Source organism: Notolepis coatsorum, assembly GCF_963971535.1.
Source record: "Notolepis coatsorum genome assembly, chromosome: 10".
NCBI lineage: Eukaryota > Metazoa > Chordata > Actinopteri > Aulopiformes > Paralepididae > Notolepis > Notolepis coatsorum.
The window spans coordinates 49964605-49980954 of record NC_140174.1 but is presented as its reverse complement, the minus strand read 5'-3'; the positions used below and the strand labels follow the sequence as shown (position 1 = coordinate 49980954).

The 16350-nt window shown below is 45.4% G+C and overlaps 1 protein-coding gene across 1 annotated transcript in view; it reads right to left on the bottom strand.

Annotated features, from left to right (window-relative positions):
• LOC311235570 (uncharacterized protein) overlaps positions 1 to 16350 on the bottom strand; it is a gene marked incomplete at its 3' end in the record, with an annotated part of 50208 nt that overhangs the window by 17518 nt on the left and 16340 nt on the right. Inside the window, exons 2-3 of the mRNA XM_084323037.1 lie at positions 9203 to 9385; positions 904 to 1131 (exon numbers count right to left, since the gene is read on the bottom strand). Coding sequence (XP_084179163.1) covers positions 904 to 1131; positions 9203 to 9385 — 411 coding nt within the window. The remainder of the gene's footprint in view (positions 1 to 903; positions 1132 to 9202; positions 9386 to 16350) is intronic.

Below are 16350 nucleotides of genomic sequence, written 5' to 3'. Positions count from 1 at the left end.
CACCGTGCACCATATTATACGTGACGTCCTGGGTTCGAATCTGATGCGTGTCATCCGTTTCCTGTCACTCTATCATCTAATAAACCAGAAATCCCGTTAAAATCCCTTATAAAAGATTATGAATTCTGCAGAGATTAAACTGACACAGTCCATCACAATTGAATATCTGCGCTTCGTTTTCCTTGTTTCCTTTGGCACAGACAAGTGACGTGTGAATATGGGACATTCCTTTAACATTCCCAAACAAAGACAGCATCTAAATCCTTTAATTACATCTCAATTAAAGAGACGAAGCTGCTGAAGATTCTGTCAACGCAGCCCGCCAGCGTCTAACGGGTAGGAGACGACAGTACTTAATGGTGTTGGGATACAAATGATACGTCTCCACAGAGACTTTCGGATGCAAATCAACGGGAAGAAGGACATTAAAACTATGACCTGAAACTCAACGCAGACATATAGGCCAAAGAAGCCCCTGAACTATTCCATGGTGACTTACAGTATGGTCTTCAGAGCTTTGGAGAAGATCTGTTCTTCAAAATAGAGTGTCCATGTGGACAACAAGGATAGAAAAGCAGTCATGGTCTTCAGTGTTGTCCCTTCTTCTTCTTCGTCTCTGAATGACTGTCTTCCAGTAAAAGGTATACGTTTAAAGCATCAACATAAGTTTATAGTTGCATTCTATAAGCAACCTGTAAGCATGTAAGCGGTAAGCATGACATTTAACGGTTGAGTCTACACACAGCTGTTGATTGACGGCCCGTCAGCGTGTATGACTCAATCGTTAAATGACGTGCTTATTCCACATACAGTAATTGTCCGTGGCTGAGTCTACACATGTCCTCAATCCAAGCAATCGTAGATCTCACGGATTGCACCTTTAAGTGGTGCCAAGTGTCCTACCTGTTTCTCCCTCTCTGTGACGGTCAGGGCGCTCTCCAGCTCATCCAGGTCCCGTCTGAGGCTGCTGCACTCCGCCTCCAGCCTCTCCCTCTGGAGGGCCAACTGGGCCGAGCACGCCTCCTCCTCGTCCAGGCGATCAGACAGGCCCGACACCTGCAGCTCGAGCCCACGCCGGGCCTTCTCCAGCTGGGCGCAGCGCTGCTCGGACGCCTGGGCACTCTCCTGCTCCTGGAGGACACAGAGAACAGAGACGACAGGCTAAGTCAAATGGTTAGAGGCTATAGAGTGAGAAGAAGAGAAACGAGAGAGAATGATAGAGGAGCTGCAGAGGATCGAGGGAGGTGGTGAGGGGAGGGAGGCAGGGAGGGAGGGAGGGAGAGATTGAGGAAATGAGCAAAAGGTTAAGGGATAAAGGTTCCCATAGGAAGATAAACTATAGGAAAACCTGTAGTGTTTCTTTCATAATAACAATGACTCTGACAAAAATACTGCACTGGGACTGACCTGGAACTCTGCACTTTACCTTACACTGTATACACTTTATATATATATATATTTATTCAAATTATTAATCCTTCACTGCACTGTCTTTGTCCTGTGTCTGTTGTTGCTGTTTGTTATGTGGAAAAAAGATCTATGTAAAAATGCATATACTGTAATTGCCGTAACAATTACCAATGTGTTTACACATATGGCTCATCAAAGAAATCTGAATCTGAATCATACACACTATAGAGATTTACCACAAAAAGTATTCAGTACAGTACACAATTTCTGCGTGCCGGAAAACACAACAACAAAGGAATACTATAGCTTCACTATAGTATGTTTTCGTATGGGATGAGGTTAAACAGAGGAGGAAAGAGTTATCCAGAGGCCAGAGAGTAACGAGGGCTTCTACACAGAGATCTCACCGCCGGCGGTATCACAGGCTGCAACGTATCCTGCCACAAGTTGAGAACACAAGAAACACTTCCCTCGTCTTTTTTTAATACACAGTTTAACAACAACCAAAAAAAACAGGGGAAAAAAAGCTACTCCATGACACATAGCGTGGACTTGATAAGCAAGTTCTTACTGCGCCACCACAAATCATTTTGTCAACAGCCGTCCATAACAGGACTCCAGGAGCGTGCTCTCTGATTACCCTTATTTTCTTATGCACCAGTCATCACTGGCAATGGCATCTGGAACAACTAATAACATACCAGAATATGTTGGCATTTGCAAAACTATCAGATGACCACATCTCCATCTGTTTTTATCACCCCACCATGAATGTGCTTGACTTATGCTCTTTCGTCATACAAATAAATAAAAAAGATTATACATTTTTTAAATATATCTTCATGTGATTCTCTTGCTCCTCATTCTGTTGAACTGTTTTTTTTCTTTTAACACTTTCACCTTTCAACCAAAGAACAGGTGTAAACAGGTATGCAGGTATGACAGGTTCTCTCAACACCTCTGCATCAAACACACACCTTTAACACCAAACACCCCAACGTACACACACACATGAACGCAAACATGCATGCACACACGCACGCATACAAACACGCACACACACTTCTGACAGAGTTACCCACAGCGGCTAGTCTATGCTCCAGTGCAGTGCTAAAACTGTCCCAGTCCAGTTCCTCTGGTTCTGGTTCCGTCCCAGGCTCCACCTGGTTGCCGTTGGGCTCCTCAGAGTCATCAGAGAGGGAGTGGCAACGCGGCCGGCGCCTCACAGGCATCGCCTCCATCGGGACGCCCTCTGATCTGCAGACGGCTCTGGTTTGTGCACGACACGGTAATCTAACACCTCAGTCTACCTGCGTGTACTGCACCAGGATTCACGTCGTCAGGGCAGGGATACAGCAGCAGACTGCACTGCGATTCCAGTCCCCTGGAGAGATGACTTCCGAGCCTCTTCCTTTGATTGGGTAACAGCTGGTCTGGAAGTCCCAGGTGTGTTTCAGAATGGAGAATAGTAGTAATTCAGTCGTTGAGGTACAGTATCCCGCGGTTACTCCAGTCAGAGTCTTCTCTCTACAGTATCTCCCTCTCTCTCGCAGCACATTTAAAGCTCTGAACACCTTTCCCCTTTGTCTATCACAGGACCGACTCCTTAATCTGTCAACCTCTCCGTCTCTCACATTCCTCGCTCTCAAACCTCCTTTTTCCCCCTCTTCTCTCTCTCTCTTTCTCTCTTTCTCTTCTCTCAATCAACCATTTTGCTCCGTTTTCATTTTGGGGTGTGCTGGTATGTGCTACTTAAATCCAAACATTCCTCCCTATTATCCTTCACCCTTCTCTCCCTCCGTCCCAAGCCCTCCGCTGCCTACCGTGGCCCTACACACACACACACACACACACACACAGAGAGAAACCCTACACTGCTGCCCACAGCTCGGTCCAGTCTCAGCCCCAACTCTATCACAACAACCTCTCTCCTCTCCCTCTAAAAGAATCTCCTCCTCCTGAAGCAGGTGTCTCTCGCCCAGTAGCCGGGGATCCAACAGTCTCCCCGAGGGACGGTGGTCGGTGTAGGATGTCAGGGCATGAGAAAAGCCTCCAGCGCGGTGTCGTTCCTCCACGGTAACACGACCCTGATCTGCGCCGTCAAAAAGCCCTCGGCCAGCGGCGCACAATGACAAGGAAGACAAGGGCAGTATTCCAGAGGCAAAAAAAATGAGTTTTTTCTCCTTCTCTTTGTCTACGTTATAATTGACAGTAAAAAAGGTCTAGTGTGCCCACGCCCACAATGTCCCCACAATGCCATGGCATTCAGCCTCGCCAAGAACAACGGGGCATATTGTGCTTTTAAAGTGCAGCTGATTTTCTTGAATGAAGGGGGCCCAGACTAAAGCAGCAGAGGCTAGACTAAGCATTTCATATCTAGGAGAAACATCATACAGCAACGATAAGATGCGTATTAGGGGTTACACAAAACAAAACTATATGCAGGTGCACCTGAAGTCGTTCTATCGTGATTAAATCTATTCGGAGTCAACGTATACCAACGTAGGAACTGCTGTGCATTCACATCGGACATACTATTTTCATTTACTGTATGAACCAACGGATCCACAATGAGCCATAGCAATGGGGCCTCCGTGACCTTTACCCGATAATGCTAACGGACTAAAACAGTACTGAATCTGAAATTGACCACAACTACATACAGTTATGCGAGGGAGCGGATAAGCATTCTGCCAATGCCTCCCGGACCATGACACCCGACCACGAGGACAAACGTTAAAACAAACGTTTTCTGAGGACTCGGAATGGTTTTATTTTGACAATGTGGTCAGAATTCTTGTGTGGACGAGGCAGCACAGTGGAGTCTGTTCATGGCCGTCCAGTATACTCCCACATCAAGTAGACGACAGAGACACACATACACACACATACACAGCTTGCCCAGACGGCCCACTTCTCCAGACACTAATCATGTCCAACACTAACACTTTCATACTATCTGACCAGAAGGACGTGCCAAAAGAAATGCAGATAGTGTTCTGATTTCAAATATGAATATAGGAGATCTTTATCTAACGCTGTCCAATCAAATCAAAGGCTAGGAGCAAGAAGAGGAGAAATAGAACCTTTTGACTTATTCTACAGGGATAGTCAAAAATACTGAAGTCCAGTTTAAATCTTTAATGTTTTATGTACATTTTGGTCACAATTCCAGAAATGCGGTTTCAGTACAATATACTGTACATCAAAAGTGTATTCGGATACTGTATATAAAAGTTGATATTTGGGAAACAAATTATAAATAATGCTTTTCTCCTCTTGCTCCGAGCCCTTGAAACATATTTCCCAATCAGTATAGAAGGTATATTGTATGTGCAGTGTATTCCTTTGCATGACCTGGATTTGTACAGCATTTTACAGTATTGCTCTCTGGTGTCTATTATGAAGCGAAATGATTAAGTCCTAATCTTGGACCTTAGAGAATTCTTGACTATACTGAGTAATATGGGGGGATGATGCAGGTGCTTAGATTAAAGAATTATTAGAGGAAAGATTAAAAAAAAAACTTGGAGGCACAGATGGTTTAGTCCCCGAACACATCAGATCATATCCATCTGTATGATCGCCCGCTCCCTGGTCACATCTAACCTGTATTCTAGCCTATTGAGGAATCAAATTATAGTGCATTTATCAGGTGAATTATAGTGCATTTATCGGGTGGTCTCCAAAGCCAAAAGACATTAAATTGTGGGCTGCCTCGCGGTACTCCAAAGACCAGATGAGAGAATAATAGCAGCACGGAGAAGGGGTTGAAGGTTCAGTGACAGCCTTCGGGTTGTTTTTATGTAATTAAAAAGAAGTATAATGGAATTGCGATGGGAAAATGGATATATAAACTCATACTTATCTGAAAAAAAAATGAAAAAAAGGATAAAACCTCAAACCTCATAGTTGAAGCACGTAGGATGGTAGGATGGCCTAAAGGTAGAGAGGCCGGCCAGTAACTGAAAGGTCACTGGTTTGATACCTTTGATCCCTGGCGCAGACAGGAGGGTGTAACTGCTCTTGAGCAAGGCAGTGAACACCAAAACTGCTCCAGGGGCTGCGCTACATTGCAGGTGACCCTGCACTCTGACCTCTCTGATAAAATGCATAAATGTGGGGGGCTGAGTGTAACTAGGAGGGATATGCAAAAAGATTTCTATTGCTTTGTGTGTCATTGACAATGTTATCTTAAAGTTAAAGTTATCTTATTTTCTTCTTCTTCTTCTTCTTCTTCTTCTTCTTCTTCTTCTTCTTCTTCTTCTTCTTCTTCTTCTTCTTCTTCTTCTTCTTCTTCTTCTTCTTCTTCTTCTTCTTCTTCTTCTTCTTCTTCTTCTTCTTCTTCTTCTTCTTCTTCTTTTGTGTAATTCCTATGCTCCAGTAGAGTTCAGTCAATATTTGTGAACATGCATCATCACTCTCTCCTAAAGCAAGAAACCAAAGAGAGCTCCCGTGGCTGTGTGATGTTTCTTGGTTGTAAAATCTGGGGCTGCTCCATAAACGATGAATCAGGCAGTGATTTTGCGGAGCTATAAAATGTTACGATGAAATCTCACACCCAGATGAGGTTTATATCCTAGCAATGCTAACAGGTATGAACAAAAATGTTAACTCAGTTGGGTGTAAGAGCTCAACTCACACGTTTTATGGGGCCCACAAATCAGTGTTCCCCATTCATTGTCGTTGGAACAAACCCAGACGTTACAACCAGATGATCAGATCACAGGGTCCTCTAGCTTCATAGTTTTAAAAGAGACTGGACTGATCTGATATTTAGGGACTGCAAAAGCACACCTAGCTTTTGACTTTAGCTTCAACTACAAGAACCCCCAAGAGGCCCTGGTTGGAGGACCTGAGAGACTTCGCAGCCACCAGGATCAGGGGCGTAGCAGGAATTTCTGGGACCTGTGTGTATGATAAATCTCTGGGTCCCCCTACCCTCGCCAGCCGCAACTCATAGTATACACACCTTTTAGTAAAAACCTTTAAGGATATTCTAAGTCCAGACTCAGTGAGACACGTTCTGAGAGCCACCCCCCAGCTTGGGTGTGCTGGGTAGTCAGTTTAACCCCCCCCCCTCCCCCCCCCCCCCCCCCACACACACACACACTTCCACCTCCACCAACCAGGATGCCTCATGTATATTTCAACTCAATCAATCTTTCAGTTCCCTTCCTCCTCCTCTACCCTCCTCCTCTACCTCTCTCCACTCAGAGCCTTTAGGACCAACAGCACAGACTGAAAGTCTTTCCACATGCTGGTCTGGAACAGGAGAGCATTTCTTTCCCATTAAGCAGTAATTGAGGGGTAAACCAGTCCACTTTCCTTTGTTTATATGTATGTGTCCTGAAGAAGCTAGAAGCAACAAGCAACATGTTCCTTTGCCCCTCATTGCTAAATATAAAACGGTCTCTACGATTCTGTTGAGAGAAATGGACCCAAAAAGAAAAAGGAAATGTTGGACCCATTAAGACAGACTAATGAAGTTAGGAGACGTCTAAAACACACATGCATGTGCACAGAAGCAAGCAGGTCTACACACGCACACACACATGCACACATGCACACATGCACACATGCACGCACACACACACACACACACACACACACACACACACACACACACACACACACACACACACACACACACACACACACAGACACAGACACAGACACAGACACAGACACAAATATATAGAAACATAAATACACACATGCACACGCGCACACACAGTTGACCTTGCAGGGCAGCGATGCACTACGGGTGATTAAGAAGAAGGAATCCGTCATGCCTCGGCGACAGATGTGCGAGACGTCCGTCTGAGCCCTTCCTGCAGCTCCGGCCGTCTCCGACCCCTGGAGAACTCTCCTGGCTTAATGAGGAGAGGGACAAACCCTCTCACTGGAAAACTGGACGACGTCCTGCAGGCAGCGGAGCTAAATAGCTTTTGACAAGGGGGTCACATTTCTCAGTGGAGTCGAATCAAAAAGACTCCGAGGTACGAATTATGCTGGCTGATCCGCCTCCGGCCTCAGATTAAGTTCATTATTTATAGTGGGCTAATCTAAGACGTGGCGAAGAAATGAGGCTGCAGCTGGTGATTTCGATTGAAATAATTAACGTTTGTCCATAAAAAAGGGTTGTAAAAAATTAAATGGTCAGGAAGAGTTATAGAATTCGACGACTTACCTACACTGATTTAAAAACCTGCGGAATTGAAGTTTATGGAAAACCAAAAGAAAGTACGTCTGCTACCGAGGAAGAAACCGATTCTGCAGATGCATACCTAGAGGAGATCAAAATTCAAAAGGCCTATCCTGACTGGATATTATCCCTATTTTACCAGCAGTAAAACACAGAGAGCGTGAGGCGAGTGGCCCGGCCAGCTCTGTCAAGGCAGTTTATGATGTGTTCCATAGAAGCCGTCTGAAGGGTCTGCTAAGGCACTCAACAGCACCAGTAATGACCAACTCCCCCGGGGAACCCTGGAGCACTTTCCACAAACACTGGCAGTACCGCTCTGTGTCTCTCTGTCTCTCTGTCTCTCTCTCTCTCTCTCTCTCTCTCTCTCTCTCTCTCTCTCTCTCTCTCTCTCTCTCTCTCTCTCTCTCTCTCTCTCTCTCTCTCTCTCTCTCTCTCTCTCTCACACCTTAACTCCTCTGTCCTGAAGTTGTCCCAAAGTTGTCCTGAAAGTTCCTCAACTCAGGAACAACTATGGCAGACTATGACGGTATTTTAAACAGCGTATGCACAAGTTCATAAGGTCAAGTATTTGTGTGGTTCATTTATCCTTATGGGAAATGCTTGTTTGTGTTTGTGTCAGCATTAAACAAATGCATGCAATCCCTCTGACTTCTACCTCAAACCGATCCCCACAACAACAAAAAGAGGCGTGCCAAACCATTCTCTTTGCAGTAACACCAATCCATCACAAGCGGCCTCAGGCCTCACTGCTGGAATAGAATATATTAAATCCTATTTCGCAATAAAGTAATATGCTGGGAATCGATCGACACTGCAGTAAAAAACCTACGGCAAATAAAGTAGCATTAAAAAGCGAGCTTGAAGAAACTGACAGTCATGGTGGCTGCATCTCTGCTCCTCTCACAGGGTGTCATTATCCACTTAATGTCATCCACCCAGAGTTGGGATGATGACCAAGCTTCAGAATCACCTATCAAGCAGAAATTCAACCCTGTCATAAATATTCACCAAGTGTAATAGGAAGAATATGGACATGGATTGTTGGAGGTTTAGAATGATTAGCGAGAGAGAGAGAGAGAGAGAGAGAGAGAGAGAGAGAGAGAGAGAGAGAGAGAGAGAGAGAGAGAGAGAGAGAGAGAGAGAGAGAGAGAGAGAGAGAGAGAGAGAGAGAGAGAGAGAGAGAGAGAGAGAGAGAGAGAGAGAGAGAGAGAGAGAGAGAGCAGACAGACAGACAGAAATACAGACACAGACAGGCAGATCTACAGTTGGCAGACAGAGAGACAAACAGAGACAGAAACAGGGATACAGATATACAGACAGACGGACAGACCTATGTAGACAGAGAGACAGAAACAAAGATACAGAGATACAGACAGGCGTACCAGGGTTAAGCTCAGACAGACAGACAGACAGACCAGGGTTAAGCTCAGACAGACAGACAGACAGACAGACAGACAGACAGACAGACAGACAGACAGACAGACAGACAGACAGACAGACAGACAGACAGACAGACAGACAGACAGACAGACAGACAGACAGAGCAGCGTTCTAAGTTCACGCGTTAGTTAGCATCAGACTTACAGCTCGGTACTGAGTGGCCACCTCAATCTTTTCCTTGCCGAGCTGAGCGTTGTGCTCCTCCAGCTCTTGGACCTTGGACAACAGACGGTCACTCTGCTCCAAGGCTCTCCTCAGCTCCTCTCTCTCCCTCATCCCTGCCTCTTGTGTCTGTGCTGTGCGCTGCTGCAGCGACAGAGGCGCAACCTGGAGCAACACACACACAGACACACACAGCCCAATATTTCAGCCTGGCTGGCTGGCTGGCTCAAACTCCTTTCTGGAGTCAGAACTGCCCCCCCTCCTCCTCCTCCTCTCTCAACTTCATCCCCAAGGCACACACACAAACGCAGACACACACGTCACACACACACCTACACACACACACACACACACACACACACACACACACACACACACACACACACACACACACACACACACACACACACACACACACACACACACACACACACACACTCCTCTACTACCCCTTCTGTGCTTTGCCCCATATCACAAACGTACTTAAGTGCATGCACAATGCACACGCGTATGTATTACTCACGCGCACACACACACACACACACACACACACACACACACCTACACACACACACACACACACACACACACACACACACACACACACACACACACACACACACACACACACACACACACACACACACACACACACACACACACACACACACACACACACACACACACACACACACACACACACACACACACACACACACACACACACACACTCCTTTCTCCAGATGGGCCTCCTCCTGGCCTTCTTTCACTAAAACAATATAAGATTTCCTCCCTATCCTGATACAGTACAGTGCCACTGCTCCCCTGCTGAACTGCTGATGGCTCTGAGATCAAAAAAGAAATACCCCTCTCTTTCTCTCTCTCTCTCTCTCTCTCTCTCTGCTGTCTCATGGAAAGTGATTTACTGTCTCAGATATCGACAGGCAGGTGAGGGTAGAAAGGTGTTTTATGAAAGACAGTTTGCAAATGTAAACACGTAGCAGATAAGACATCTGTTTATAGAGAAAAAAATATAATTTATCAAACAGAACAGCTGTGGCCTTGTCAGAGCCCTGGCATAATATATGACCCTCCCGGCCCAACAACCAGTTCCAGACCGTGCCGTGTTGCATCTTTCCCAGGAGAAACACAGGCGGGTCCAGGTATAGTGGAGATCAGTACCTGGCACGAAAAAGGCAGAAGGCCAGAGGTCGGAGGTCACCCAGCTGCCGGGTAGCTCAGTGAAAGCAGATAGAGATGTCAGGCCGTCTGATGGTACGTGCAGGTTGTTGTTGTTATAGGAGAGACATCTTGTCTTCATCCCACTCCCTATCACCTCCCCGGGACTCCCGCACCACGCCAGACCAGGCTCACCGGACCTCTAAACAGGACTCTGTCAAGAGTTGAGCCCCCTGGACAGATCCTTGTCAACCGCATGTAAACAGGTGATAAAGTCCCGACCACCCTGTGGCACGGACCTAAACCAGAGGAGCTGAACCTGGGAGAGCCGCTGGCTTCTCCTCCTTGATAAATAATTGACAGGAGCGGATTCATTACAGGCTCATATTAATCCAGTTTATTTGTCTAGTGAGGTAATATTGTCTAAGATAATATTGTGCAAGGAATTAAAGAAATGGCAGCAAGTAGGGCGGCTGGGTGGCGCAGCGGACATTGCGCTCGTCACCAACGCAAGAGACACTGGTATCGAATCCGGCTGTCAGCGCTGCCTCCGGCTTGGGCCGGCCGTCATACTGACTCAAGTCAGCGGGAGGGGAGTCGATGGGTGGTAGTCTGGTCGTTGTAAACAGCGACTCCTACAGGTCGGTCAGGGCGCCTGCACAGCAAAGACAGGAAATGGCGGGGGCAGTGTGAGCGTCCCACACGTTACACCTCGCCAATGAGAGTCCGCGCTGGCAGGTGAAAAGAAGTGACTGGCTGCCTCCACATGTATCAGAGGGGACATGTGATGGGCTTATATCCTCCCTACGACCGGCCAGTGGGGGGCACATGCGAGCAACGGTCAGGACAGGGGAGGGAGAATTGGCATGAGAGGAAAATTGGGATGGGAGAAAAATCACAGGAAAAGGAGGAGAAAAAGTGGGTAAAAAAAAGTAAGAAACGGCAGCAAGCGATGGTCGTGCAGGTTTCGACAGAAGAATTTAAGACGTAGCTAAGTCCTCGAAGGGTTCTGTTCAAATGCCTTGTCCCTGGGAGGTGAAGCAGCTACAGTGAAGTGTGTGGAGTGCTCTGTGTCTGCGGTCAAACAGGCCATCGCCCGCTATGCTCCGTAAATGTCTTCGAGTCATAGTGGATAAGATGCCGCTGCTGTCAGGCGGAAAAACCTCTTATCCCCAATGTTGATTGATTTTCACCTTGTTACTTGAGTTGAAAGTTGACACAGTTGTCTGTATCTCTGTATGAGCATGTTTCACGACCCTAAGGAATGGAACCACGGAAACCATTCAAAACCCAGTGTAAAGGTCAAAAGTTCAAAGATAATGGTACATGGTTGTCAATTTGAAAATGAGGTCGTTTGTGAACTCAAGAACTACTAGGAATGACTGATCACCTAAAATGCACGGACTACAATATATACCGTATGATGTATATCATGCCTATGTATACTGCACCTGTGTATACTGAATACTTTACTTACTCATAGTATATATTCAGATTCTAAGTGTTAATGGACCTTAAGCAGCAACATTGTCATACGTTTCCTCTTAAATAACCTCATTGGAAGTTTGTAAGAGAAAAGCTACGATAGTCACCCCCGGATTCATCAATGCGTGGAGAGGTTCTCTGAAGTTGCCAAAATCATTGTAGCTGCAAACTTCTTGAATGAAGTACGTCACTCATTCATAAACTGGAAGCGTGTTCTCGTATACCGGAATTTACATACAGACACTCCCCGCCAGCTCCTTATAAGGTGAGGGTCATGTGCAAAACGGAAGGGAGAGGCTGAGCATTGCATCTGGGTTGTGCTGACCCCCGTATCCAACAGGTAGCGCGGAAGCGATTTGCGACTGATCAAAATACGATTAGATTCAAATGTATTGTCATCATACAGCACTAGTACAATACAACGGAAATAAGTTTGACATCTAACCAGAGTGCAAATGTAACAGTAAAGTGCAATAGTAATATACAATGCACAGGTGATTAAACTGGGTATAAAATATATAAATACTACTGAGTAATTGTATTTTAATTTGTAAATTTTATTTGGGCCAGGGTGGCCGCAAGTGCTTCCATAATCACCGCGGGCTGTTAGCGAACCTCTCCAGGCTGTTTGGCGACCCTCTCCTGGCTGTCCAGCATCACCTGGACCGTGTTGCCACGGGCCCGCGTGGCACCGCTGGTGGACGGGGGGCTGAGGGGCAGCGCTGGTGGACGGGGGGGCTGAGGGGCAGCGCTGGTGGACGGGGGGCTGAGGGGCAGCGCTGGTGGACGGGGGGCAGCAAATTCGATTAGATTAAAAATGTATTGTCATCATACAGCACAAGTACACCGCTGCCCCCCGTCCACCAGCGGTGCCACGCGTTCCCGTGCCCATGGCAACACGGTCCAGGCGATGCCAACAGCCTGGAGTGGTTCGCTAACAGCCAGGAGAGGACCGCGGTGGTGATGGAAGCGCTTGTTGGAATGTTTCTTCACTGGCTCTTACAATGTATACAATAAGCAATGTCTAAAAATATGAATAAAACCAACAATACATAATAACAACAGAGAACATGGCAAATATATAGCCTATGAAAAGGCTATACTGAGAGCAGAATGTAGATGTGTCCATCTATTCCACTGCAGCTATATCCACGGGATTGGGTTTAGTTCTTATTTATTTATCACAACACTGTCATTTGCAGTGTTGGTGTAGTGTTTTTATAAATTTTCAGACATCACGATGCCACGTTGAGTCATGACTGTAAATGTAAAACATAATTTTTTATGAGACAAAGATTGTCATATTTATTATTATTATAATTATTTAATTCCGAGGATGTCTGTAGAATCGACGTGAACGCAATCACCATGATTCCTTTCAAATAAAGCCCTTAAGAACACAGCGCACACCAGTCTGTCCGACTTACGACTGCTCTTCCGTGCTCGTAAATCCTGCTCTTAGCTACGAGTGAATCCCCGAGAAGGAACCGTTCGTGAATGCCAAAATCGCCCCGAAAAGGTTGTAAGTGGAGCTACGATGAAATTTGCTCTTAACTTTTGTTGTAAGTCCGTTGGTGCATGAGGACCAATGACCATATGTATTGTAACATATAATATAACTGATAGGGCATACAAACCCTCATCTGCACCTTTTATTATACTGTTTACTTGTTCATATTCCTATATTCATAGTAAATTATATTCAATAAAGGAATATCTTATATTGTTTTTCCTAACCCCTGAAAACCCTGTTGGAGATACAATGTTTCTTGCCTGGCAACAGCCATATATCTTTGTTTTGGTATCGCATATATTTTCTTTTTTGCATTTTTACAGCTTTTCTGGTCACGCAGGACCGACAGAGGAGAGGGCGAACGGGAGGAGATGTGGGGAAGACATGCGACAAATATCACCGGGAGCAGGAGGCGAACCCGGGACGGCCGCGTAGGTGTGCGATGCACTATGCGGTGCGCCACGAGGGTGCCCCGGTATCGCATTTTAACCCCTTAATCCCGAGCGGTCCGGTACCGGTACAATATTGATATCACGCCATAAATAGATTAATACAGAACGTATTAATTAATGTTGCATTTCTTTTTCAAATGTAGCCAAGAGTAAAGACACTATCCCTGTCAAAACAGCAGTCAAAGTGTATATTCTCAGCACTACAACGACACAGGGAAACCTGAGATCCATAGATGTCCCTAGATACCAAAAACATGCAAATGGACCTTGTAGAAGTGGAGCAATCTTCCATTTACTTAGGTATGTATTTTTAGGCGAATTTTCTGAAAACATGGCTAGGGCTTAAGAGGTTAAGATGTACAGTACTGCACGGGCATTAATGGAGTTTACATTCTCCGAGCGCTTGCTAGCTCAGCAAGGCCACATGGGTCCTCTGTGTGTCGTTGCTTGCAAATGAGTTCTGGGACATAAACATGCCGATCTGATGCATTTCACATAGCAGCCAAGCTCATTTGGTCCACAGCCTTGACCTGGAAGCTCTGTCCAACACAGCTAATGTGTCCCACAGACGCCAGGCATCTTACTGTACACGTTAATGCTGTGTATGCCAGTCTGCCAGAGTCAATCAATCTTCTTCTCCTCTCTGCACCTAACAAGATTCTACAAGTCATTTTTGGCTTGGCGACCGAACGATGAATTTTGTCATTTTCCTCGCATGGAAAAACAGATGTGAACTCATTTTCCATGGCGAGCTCTAAAGAAGATGGCTTGAGGAGAGAGAGCAGTATGAGGACACGCAGAGCCTACACACACACACACGCACACGCACACACACACACACACATACACACATACATACACACATTATGCACGACCACATACATACAAACGCCCAAAACTACACACAAACGCACACATGCACAACTGCACACACACATGCACAACTGCACACACACACACACACACGCACACACACATACACAACTGCACACACACACACGCACACACACATACACAACTGCACACACACACACACACACACACACACACACACACACACACACACACACACACACACACACACACACACACACACACACACACACACACACACACACACACACACACACACACACACACACACACACACACACACACACACACACACACACACACACACACACACACACACGAAAAGAGAAAAACCTGCTGCTGCTTGAGTGCCGGTATCTGTGCCATTGGGGGGAAAGAAGCTGTCATTAGCTTAACAATCCAAACCTAACAGTGAGTTTACCTCAAGACTGTCAAAACTGTTGAAATTAGAAGGTGGAAATGTGGCAAAGTATCACAACTCTCCTCTTAAGTGTCTACCTGTGTTGTTAAGATATAATTCATTTAAGTTTGTTTTAACCACCGTGAGCACTCACCTGATCTTCCTTTGGTTACAGTCGGCTAAACACACAATATTTTACCTGTCAGTGTTGATTTATTGCTGCACTCAAAAGGGGAATGTCCCCCATTTTAAGAATTCACATTATGATCTGACCCCAGGACAGTTTCAATCAATATTTGTGAACACGCACCGCTGCTCTCTCCTGAACCTAGAATCCAGAGAGAAAATCCTCCAATTGGTGATGTAACATGGATGTAAATTAAAATATGGGTCTGCTCCATAGGCAATGGGGCTCTGACTGTGTGGCCACATGGACTGCATTTATATCGCGCTTTTATCCAAATCGCTTTACAACTTATGCCTCACATTCAACCATTCACTCACACATTCACACACCGACGGCGGAGGCGACCATGCAAGGTGCCAACCTGCTCATCGGGGAGCAGCTAGGGGGTAAGTGTCCTGCTCAAGGACACTTCGACCCCCTTTCCCCCTGACTCATTTCTTTTAAGCCACAGATCCCGTTGTTTTTGTTTTTGTACATTTTCTTGTTACCGTTTCGTCCAATTGGACAGCACCTTGCTTCCTTTTTTATCTTATTTGTTTTGTTTTTCCTGTTGTTACTATACATATATATTCATATTTTAGCTTCTAGCTTCTAGCTTATAGCTTCTCTCTCTTTGTAATGTGTCCTTGAGTCTGAAAAAGGTGCTTCTCTCTTTAAATCCAATTTATTATTATTATTATTATTATTATTATTATTATTATTATTATTATTATTATTATTATTATTATTATTATTATTATTATTATTATTATTATTATTATTATTCGACACGCTGCCGGGAAGGAGCCAGAAGCTTCCGATGCCTGCTCTACTTCCTGAGCCGCTGTCGCGCCTAAATGTTTGCGTGGGCTCTTACACCAAAATTAGTTTTTAATTCCTCTAGCAATGCTAGACCTCATTTGGGAATATAATATATTCATTCTAAAATGGGTGACATTCCCCTTTAAAAAGGAACAGTTCACTTAGTTCAAAGCTGATTTGACATCTCAATCTATTCAAAAAGCACTGGCACAAGTGTTTTTAGTTTTTGAGATTTTGGAA